The following is a 10,188-nucleotide window of genomic DNA, read 5'->3' as shown; positions in this document are numbered from 1 at the left end:
GCTGCTTGCCATTTGGCCATGTTGGAGTTAAACTCTAATTTCCCACCTAATTACTTCCTTCAGTGCTGAGGCAGCAGATTTGGGTGTTACTGAAGGACTCACAGATAGTAATAACCAAAGGCCTAAATCTCCTGATGAGCAACTTCACATGGAAAACTTAACTGTTGCTCCCTCCCCTGCTCCTGTTCATCCTGTGTCAAGAGTAGTTGCTTTAGAGGCCTTTTGGCAAAGGAACCTTATCAAATGTCTTGTGGAAATCCAGGAAAATTACATCAGCAAGCAAGCATGTGGATTAAGCGTGTGGAGCTGAATCCTCCAAAGCATTTCACGTGTGTGAGACATGACCCCACTTTATTAAATCCACCTTGTCTCTTCCCCATGCTGTTGCTCACACTTAGTTCACTGTTCCTGCTCTTTGTAGCAGTTCCTACCTGCTTGTTCAGCGTAAACATTAGCATAGTCCCACAGAGGTTTAATGAACATCTTTGACCTCCTCTGCAGTCCTTCAAACACCAGATCTCAGGCTGCATTCAAGTCCTCTGAGACTGAAGGAGTTTCAGCTACTATTCATAGTAATTTACCCTGAAATGTTTTTTTTCAGCCTCATATTTTCTTACTGCTCACTTAGCTGCTTTGTTTTGCAACTAATTCCTTCTGATGATGCTTTGTGCTAGAGCAGAACTTTCCCTGTGCCTGTAGAGCTGCAGCAAGTTATCCAAGGAGAGCACAGATGCGAAAGGAAAACCATGGAGTGCTCCTGTGAAGTATCTTCTCTAAGCTCTGTGTATTGCTATTGATTTTTCTACTTCCTTGGGTATGCATTAGGAAAGATTGGTTTTATTGTTTTGATCTCTTATTCTTCAGATATTTTTTATTTGCTTTATTTGTTTTTATATTTAGTCTCTCAGAGTTTGAGCATTTTGTTTCCTCATTTTGAAGCAATCTGAATTTCCAAAGGAGTATCTTTTCTTCCAAAAAGCTGCATTCACCCACTCATTTAATGACACAGACTTAATCACCCAAACACTTTCTGAAATGTTTTTGAGAGGTCTTTGATTTTATTGGCAGTATCCAATCCAGTGTTTGCATATGCCTTTAATACCACTTAACAGAGTTTAAATTCAGGTGATTCTTTGGTGTATTTCTGCACTGTGAAGCAAAAGGATGTCTCTGACAGCTGCCTGCCCCTGGAAGGGTAGCAGTTATCCATTAGTGCCCCTGCTGCTGTCACAGCTTCACTGATCTCCCTCAAAAACCTCTCCTGGGAGGTTTGTAATACTTCCCTAGTGCTGGAATTGTAAAACCTGAAGAGGGAGGCTGTAACAGGTAGGTATTTGGTGCAAGGGTGAAATAATTCCCATGCACACTGGAGCCTCCTATCCTAAAACATGTTACCTGAGGAAAAATGAGATGGTTACTACTGCAGACTAACAAGGAATTATTGGAGTGCAAGGGGGGTAGACTTCATAGATAGGCATTAACTCACATTTATATATCATTGTGTTTCCAACCTGGTAGTGGTGTTGGTACTGGAGCTGGTGCCTTTGTTAGCCCAGGTTTGAGTCATCCTTGGTGCATTTGACAACTGTCTTTGAGGAGCATCTTCACTCTTGGCCCAGAATCAAGAAACTAAGGTCTCAACAAAAGCACCATCTTGACCTGCTGTTGGACAGGTTTATTTAGAACGACTCTAATTTCCTGCTGCTGATGGGAAAGCAGACCCCATCCTGGTGTTATTTACATTTCTGAAGATGTAAATATTACACAAACAACAGGGAGAGTGGGGTGAGAGGGAAGAAGTAGCTGTATGATCTCACTGGGCTAATAACTTACTCCTTTTAAAACATTTACAGTTGTGACTATAGCCAGGGTGGAGTTCAGGGGATGGCACTCAGCAGAACTTGGAGCTGGAGCAGTGAGAGCCCAATCTGATGCACAGGGATCTCCTTTAGCTCTGGCAGAGCTGTAACTTCAGCTTGAGCTCCTCAAGGCTGAGCAGTAACCACAGCTGAGCATTTCAGAATTTGTTCTGTTGCCAGGGCTCTGTGTCAGGGAGCCAGGCAGCAGCAGCAGCCCAAGGCAGTGTTTGCACTGTTTCCAATGCAAGGGAGACTTGTAGATTCATGTGTCGCCTCACCCTGATGCTTACTGTGTGTGGTTGTGCCATCAGCACCAATTTGGAGGACACTGTAATCAATTTATGAAGTTGCATAAAGGTGCCTTTTGGTGGCCTCATATTTATTAATCAGGCCCTCAGATAGAAAGATGACTTGGCAAAAAATTTTGCTATACTTTGTGATTTGAAACCTTAATTACTAGACAGAATGTCCACAGGATTACAAGTGTATCACTTGTTTTAGTCTCTGTGTAAAGCAGCCTGAAGTTAAACCACAGAGGTGGGTTTTTTTTTCTGATTTAGTACAGAGCAGTATTTCAAGAGGGGTGTTAAATTGTAAAGACTGGAGTGAATTTAGTGCTTCAGCACTGCATTCTTTTGATCAGATCTGAGGAGTGTATGCATCAGTTTCCAGCTGCTCACATCTGGGAGTGTCTTCACTTCCATGAGGGGCTCACTGTACAGTTTGGTCCATGAGCTCTGAATTATTCTAGACAGAAAAGAGGAAAAGAGAATTACCAGAAAACTTCATAAACACACACAGAAATTTTTTCATCCTTTGGATGCTTTTCCTGAGTGACCTTATTTGTGGAAAGGTAACCAAGTCAAGCATGGCAAGAGAGATGCTGGAATATTGTGCTCTCCCAGCTGAATCCGTAGGTGTGATTTATGTGGAGTTCTGATCCTCCCTCTCTTCCCCAGCCCTTCATTTGTTCAGTGTGCACACTGATCTCTCCACACCCCTTTATATTGTGCTGGCAGGATTGGACAGGCTTAATTTCTGTAGGACAGGGCAGTAAGATGAGGTTGCTTCACCCGGGACAACAGATCAAGTAAAGCTATTCTCAAGGACGGACAGTTTGCTGCTCTCATTTCCACGGGGCTGGCAAGATTTAGAGCACAATTCAAGTTCCAGCTGATTGTTTTCAGGAGTGAGGGATACAGAAAACAGTAAAACTTCCTCTGCTGTCCAGTGCAGGGATAACCTGACATGTGACAGGGATCTAGAGACAGGTTCTGCTGCTGAAGGAAGACTTTAACCTGGCCTAGACACTCAGACACTCTATCTCAGATAGCTTTGCAAGGCTGCTTTGGGTTGCTGCAGGCCTGTTCCCAGACATCCACATGCAGCTTCACAGCACTTGTGGTCTGTCTGTTCAAACTAGCAGGGGTTTAGGTACTTGATAAAATTGATTGGGAGTTTTTCCCCCCTTAAATTACAAGGAAGCACCTTTTTCATGGACAGCAGTGGAAGATGAAGGAGAACCTTCAAACCTTGAGCAGTGCAGCAGCAGTGAGTTATGCACAGGATTGAGCAGGGAATGGTACTCACCAGAGCATGGGGAGATGGAAAAGGGAGAAGTATTTACATAAGCTTAGCCAGGGTGTTGGGAAAGCCTTCTAGCCCACTGCTATCCATGTCCTGGGGCCTGTCAAGGAAAAAGACAGGTGGTGTAACTGGGATCAAGAGAGAAATTCTCTTTTCTGCTACTATTTCACTCGATTACTGAGAAGGCAGCAGAGTGATGTGCTGCTGTGTGTGGTGCAGACTGGCTCAGGACAGGCTGTTCTTATCTGCTTGGGGTCAGCCTTGTTCTTCGCCTAACTGTTCCTGAAATGACACCTAATCCAGGAAGCCAGCCAGCAATAAGGACCTGGGTGTCTTGCTGGAGTGAGCAGAGGATGAACTGCTTCCCACCCACCTTTGGTTGTGCAGGATGGCTCCCAGGAAGTCCCTCAGTACCATCTGCTGCTGGTACTGGCTGTCCATCAGGATGCTGTCAGACTGGCGCCTGCTCAGGAACTCCTGCACCCCTTTCCCTCGGCTGCTCTTGCTGCTTCTGTGAGGTGAAGATGAGAAACCTCTTTGTTTCTGAGATGCTTTCTTGTCCCTCACTCAAAGTTTGGCTCAGGCTGAGAAAGGGAGCCTGCTGGGACTGAGCCTAAGGTCATTGTGCTTAATTTCAGCAAGGAATCAGTCACTGTATTTGCTCCTCTGTTAGAAGATGGATTAGGCTGGCTTATATCTGACCAGTTGGTCATGTTTGGTGCCAGTCAATGATCTAACTAGCCAAGGGGAGGCTAGTTAGAGAGGCTGCTTTCTGTGTTCAAACCAGGCCAGGGATAACAGTTCCCTACCAGTGAAGGATCATTGCAAATATTATCTGCAAATATTATTGCTTGTTGGTATTGCAGCAGAACTCTCAGCTGATCTGATGCTTACAGCCTTGGAGGAAAGGATTAATTAGGCTGCTTAATGATAGCTGTGATTAGGGGTATCCAGCACTGTAGGGATGTGGAGCAGCAGGAAAGATTGCCTCTGTTGCAGTGAAAGGCAGCTCCTTCTGCCAGCTGTATGGAAGACACTGCCCAGGGTAATAAAGTCCCAGCCCTAGGACAGCAGGGTGCTGGGGCTTACCCGAGCCTCTTGCCAATGATGGTCTGGAGGAATTTTCGGGCAGAAATCTGCCCCAGGAATTTGCGGTAGTTGTCAGTGAATATGGCATCAGCATGGCGCTGCATCCTGGAGGGAAAGGAAGCAAAATGTGCCTGTCAGCTGGCAGTGAACCCTCCAGAGAAATTATCCAACACCCCAGGTGTCACAGTGCTGATATCAGAGCTGGTAACCACAGCAAACATGTTGTAGGGTTGGACTGCATTAGTGTTGGAGGGTAAAAGGATTTGAGGGAGCTCATGGGGGCAGCAGGCAAAATAAAATATCTAGGGCAGAGCTGGGCTGGGATATTCCTGTGCTCCATCCCCTCCTGGGATGGCTGTGTCTGGGATGGGGTGACAGCAGCCTCCAGCAGATCTCTAGCCTGTGGTTAGACCCAGGCTCCGGAAAATCCACAGGAAAATCACAAATCACTCAGCTGGTCCCACTGTTGTAAGGATGAGTCCTCTGTGCTTCAGACAGAAGTAACCATCCTCTATCTCCAGACAGAGGTGGAAAGGAGTAGCTCTAGCACCCCTGCAGATAGATTTCCAGAGCTCAGTGGGAAATTGTGTTCCCTGCAGGAGCACTGGGCCTGTGAGCCTGCCCCTGTCAGTGTGCCCTTGCTGGTGGGGGACAGCAGGACATGGCTCTGCACATGGGTGATGGTTTGGGGCTAGCTGAGCTGCCAGTCTGCTCCTGGGCTGGGGGCAGACTGTAACCAGCACACCTTGAGCAGCAGGGCTGGCAGGTGAGCTACAAACCTTTTCTCAGTGGGGTCTGTTAACAGACCCTCCTCCTCCTCCTTCTCTGCCAGGGGGGAATGGCTCTGCAATGAGCTGCTGTGCTGCAGCTGGAAGCTCATGGCCTTGCCAGCAACTGGCCCTGGACTGTACCTGCAAGAGAAACCCCAGGCACACTGTGAGATGTGCTCAGAGGCCAGCTGGGGTTCAGTCTTCTTAACCATTATTCCCTGCTCTCCGGCTTTTTCTTTCTCCATTTGTCATCCCATCTTAGCAGCAACACAAGTGCTGTCACTCTCCCCAGCTAGAAACTGCCCTGAAGCTGTTCCAGCAGTTAAAGGATGGTTTATAAAGCTGCCTCAAACACACATCCCCCTCACTGAGCTCCCAGCATCTCTGAGCACAATCCCAGTGTTTCTGGTATCATTGTGCCATGGCTTTTGCACAAGGCTAAAGCATTTTCTATGGGACATTGCAAATCCATGTTAGAGAAGCCAATGCTCGATTTTGGACTTCTGTTGATTTGTAGAGGTACAAAGCAGTATTGCAACTTCTGAGACCCAACAAGGAAATACTTGAAATATTAATAGGTATCTGTAGATACCTATTTCATGTACTAGAATATCTGCAGTTCTGACCTCAGTGCAGATGCCCTGCAGCCACAAAGTTTTAATCAGAGTTTGAGCTGGAAGTGCTGCCTGCTCTGGAGATTGCCAGATTTCCCTTTATAGAACCCAGCATTCAATTCTAAACCCAACTGTTTAGGCTGGAATATTCCATTTGGTGCCTGCCTTCTTTGGAAATCATATACCCCAAAAAAATTAAGACAGGGCAAAGAAATAGGCCTAGAAACACTTTAGAGTTCATTTGGCTTTCAGAAGTCCTGGCAGCGCCTGCTTCTTTTGCACAAGGTCAGAGATGAGGCAGATTGAGAGTGTGCATAAAGTACTCAGCACTTACCTGAGAGCTGGGTAGAGAGGAGAGGAGATGGAGCATGTGACTAAATGCAGGAACAGGAGCAGGGTGGCCTTATCCAGCATCTTCCACCCCTTGGATTCACCTAAAATGCAGAGCAGCCTGAGCCAGGGCAGTGAGGTGCTCTGGGCCAGGAGGGGAGGCCAAGTGCCACCTTTGTGTTCTCAGTTCCTCTGCTCATTTCTCAGCACAAAGGGACTGGAAATGTGCTCCTGTGGTTGTGGTGCTCCCCGAGGCAGAGATGTTTTGGTGTGGCAAAGTCTCCCCCATGGAAGGCAGATCCTGGGGCAGTGGCTGTGTGTGATCACCCTGCCTGGGGTGGGGAGGGCTGATCAGGGTTTGGGACTCCCTCACTGACCTGTCCCACTGCTGTGGCTGGAGGAGAGCTCTCTCTTTGGCTACTGTGAGCACCAGGAACACCTGCAGGGATGTGAAAGCACCCGGGATGGGGGCAGCAGTTGGCAGGAATGTGAAAGGAGCATCTGCAGCCAGCCCTGGGACCTCTCCTGAGGTGTCTGCTCACCTGGCTGTACCTGCAGGGCACAGCTCCATACCTGGCAGCTGGCTGGGTTCTCTGGCTGTCCAGAGACTGGAGACAGAAGGGGAAAACCAAATAAAATTCCTGGGCAGAGGTGTAATATTGGCACAGAGACAGCCCTGGCAAAGCCATTTATCAAAGGCAAGTGCTGAGCTTGGTTTGCCAAAAAAAACCCACAGACTATTCCTTCGGTGGAGAGGGGCTAGATTGAGATGTCTCTGCCCCCGAGCAGCGGCTTTTGTGCGAGGTGAGCTGGGCTGAGCCTCTGTCCTGGGCTTGGCTGGAGAGCTGAGGATGACTCAGGGCAGAGCCGCCCGAGGTCATCCACCCTCGGGGCTGAATTCCGAGCTTTTGTCCTCGCAAGCAGCAACAGTAGGATTTCAGTGAATGCTGTGCTTCCCGAGCTCCCATTGAAAGCCACTGATCTTTTGCTCAAAGAAGATTCTTTAAGAATACGGATAGAAACCTTTAAAATACCAAGATTCCCTGTTTCCTATCTCATTTTACACAAGAAAAGATCAGAAAGGTGTTTGATCTCCCTAAGAAGGGGAAAATAAACCTCTTCCAAATGTATAATGATACTTCCTTATAAAAGGAGCAGCTTCCAGATGGAAAAGGTTTGCTTGGACTTCTGATCGCTCAAGTGAACTTTCAAGCAGGGGGTTTTACTGATGGGCGGATAGGGAGGCTCTGATTTCCGATGGAAATCATCATTAGTGAGCTCTCTGTTCTGCTTGGACAGAGCAGGTCAACACAGAGAGGAGGGCTGGATAAGGAGCTGTGGTCTCACAAGTGATGTTGACACCAGGGAAGTCAGTAACAGAATTAGTGGCAGTGTCAGAAGTGCACAGACAGACATGGGAAAAGTGTCACTCCAAGAAATGGGGTTTCTTATCACAAAGTCATTCCCAGCCAGTCTCTGTTTCCAGTTGTAATCCCAGATGGGACCAGCAGCTGCCCCAGTATTTCCCCTGGGAATAGCACAGTAGCTCCTGGCTCCTGCAAAGCTCCTTGTGCTCATGGGTGGCATCTCCTACCTCCTGCTCTGTTACAGAATCAGTTTGGCCCCTCAAAGGGCCAAGGAATCCTTAAACGAAAAAAGGACTTTGGTAGACATACAGGACTTCTACTTTTAGAGCAAATCCCCTGTTTCCCTTTCTTTTTTTACTTTTTCTTTTGAACTTGGAAAAACATGCTTCTTCTGTGCCTCTTCCCTAAGTATCTTCAAGGAAATCCCAAGTCAGATCTTTCTAGATAGAGGAAATTATCTAAGGCATCTATCAGTGGGTACCAGCAGACTGTGGCACCAGCATCTATAGAAAATGCCCATCAGGAGATTTAACCAGTATTAGAGAAGCTTCTGTGTGAGCTGAGAAGTTAAGTGCCAATGTAAATGAAACCTCAGCCCAGCGCTGTCTGCTTCCCCTTCCCAGGATACAGCCCTGATTACCACTTTCTTTCAGTCTCTGGCTTCTTTTCTTTAATGTTGGGTTTTTCTCTAGAACGGTTTTTTGAAAGTTTGAGATCCTTTTCTTCTATTTCTCTATTACTAGTTTCTTTGCAATAATTGTTTCTGGCTTTGTGCTTCTTCCCCTATTCTGCTTTGTCTTCTCCCCCTTAGCTACAGCCTGCTTCCAGATTTTTGAGTATGTTTGTCTCCCTTTTTCCCTCAGGAATAAATCAGAAATGAAAGTCCTACATCCCTTCCCAGATGTGTCTGTTACTTCAGAGGAGAAGCTGGGAAATTGAAGTGTCACCCTGTGTGCAGGCAGCTTGACAGCTCTACAAAACACTGTCACCTTGGAAATTCTCCTGAGGTGAGGGACATCTTCACTTTCCATTCTGGCAGTATGTGAAAAAATTATTAATAAATAAATTTCCCTTAAGATGAAGAGCTTTTAGCACTATTCCAGCAGATGAAGTGCAATAGCTTTGTTCCATCCTGTGCAGTGGGAACAGCAGCATTGTGACAGTGATGTTGGAGAGCTGGGTAACTACCTCTTGCCATTTCTGAAACCTCAACCTGAGCAACCTTCAAAATACCTCTGTGTAGATGAAATGAGGCTTTTGCCATGCCTGCTGTTTTATAAAGCTGAAACTTTTATACCCTGAAATGCTGCATTTGAAAAGCAGAAATCCTTTTAAGTGCCTCATCGTGGCTGGCTTTGCATTACCTGTAACACATGGCTGTGTTTCTCCTCACACTTGGGTTTGGCTCAAACACAGTTTCATTGCTGGGTGAGTAAAACACCATTCATTTGCCAAGGTAAAAGAAACTCACATCAACACAGCAAGAGAAAAACAATGCTACAGCTAGTGATCACCTAACATGTTTTATAAAGCTCATATGTAGTATAATTCCATTGGTTTGCATTTATGATGTAGTTCAATTGTTGTTTCATTCTATAAGTTGGTACAAAAACATATTGCTATAAATCTTGATACGATTCAAAAGCACTGGGAGAAGCTCATTCCTGCTGCCAGCTTTGATCACATTTCAGTGGAATTTAATTGTCTCCAACTTCCAAATAGACATCATCTTGTTAAATGTACAGAGAGAGGCTCCCACTTACCTTTCCTGGAGAAAACAAGCACGTCCTAGAGCAGCTCCTGCCCAGGTGTTCCTTCCCCTGCTGCAAATCCAACTTCTTCTCTGGAGCTGCTGCTGGGTTCCGGGACTCTGCCGGGCAGGGAGGGCACTCAGAGCTGCCCGTGTCCTCCGGCTGCCAGGGAGCTGCATCCCTGCCTTTTATACCTGAGCTCCCTCAGGAGTCCTGTGGGCTTCCACGCGTCAGAGAATCAATTATTGTCCTCAATTTCAAAGGCTGTGTTTGCATCCCGTTTGTGTGTGTGTGTGCGCGCGGGGAGGGGGCTGTGCCCTCAGTCCAGGGTCATTTGCACGCTTTATCTCTCAGAGAGTGAAGAGCAAATAACAGCAATAATCTGGCAGAGTGAATGACAAATTCACTTTGCTAGGTAAACTTCGCTTTTCCTCTGCAATTTCATTTTTTCCTTCTATTCCACAATGAGAGTGAATTAACCATCAGTACTTTCTCACCCTGCTTGAACAGGACAGTTGATCTTTTTGCTATTTTCTTTTTTTTTGATTATCAGCCTTTTCCTCCTTGTGCTTTGTTACAGACACCTGCACAAGGGGCGCAGTTCACACCTCAGCCCCTCGCCAGCATCACAGCTTCACACCGAGCGCACAGAGCGGCCCTGCTCCATTCATGTGCTCTGGAAAAAGGCAGGGCTGTTCCCTGGGGGGCTGCGTGCTCTGGCAGCTGCGTGCTCATTCCTGGAACAAGGTTTATGAAAGCCTCATTAAAACCAACACAGAGCCTTCGTGCCAAGACGACCAGGAGAGTTAGGAGTTCAAAAT

General features: G+C 46.8%; 1 protein-coding gene across 1 annotated transcript; it reads right to left on the bottom strand.

The window, feature by feature from the left end:
- Positions 1-1,043: 1,043 nt before the first annotated feature.
- On the bottom strand, positions 1,044-9,527 carry GHRH (growth hormone releasing hormone). Its single transcript, XM_056507246.1, has 7 exons — positions 9,380-9,527; positions 6,254-6,353; positions 5,315-5,446; positions 4,536-4,640; positions 3,820-3,957; positions 3,450-3,546; positions 1,044-2,606 (listed from the first exon to the last, which is right to left on the bottom strand). The coding sequence occupies exons 2-6, from the start codon at positions 6,331-6,333 to the stop codon at positions 3,483-3,485; spliced, it is 519 nt and encodes a 172-aa protein (XP_056363221.1). The 5' UTR covers positions 6,334-6,353; positions 9,380-9,527; the 3' UTR covers positions 1,044-2,606; positions 3,450-3,482.
- Positions 9,528-10,188: the final 661 nt, after the last annotated feature.

Source organism: Oenanthe melanoleuca, chromosome 20, assembly GCF_029582105.1.
Source record: "Oenanthe melanoleuca isolate GR-GAL-2019-014 chromosome 20, OMel1.0, whole genome shotgun sequence".
NCBI lineage: Eukaryota > Metazoa > Chordata > Aves > Passeriformes > Muscicapidae > Oenanthe > Oenanthe melanoleuca.
This window is presented reverse-complemented; position numbering and strand designations above follow the sequence as displayed.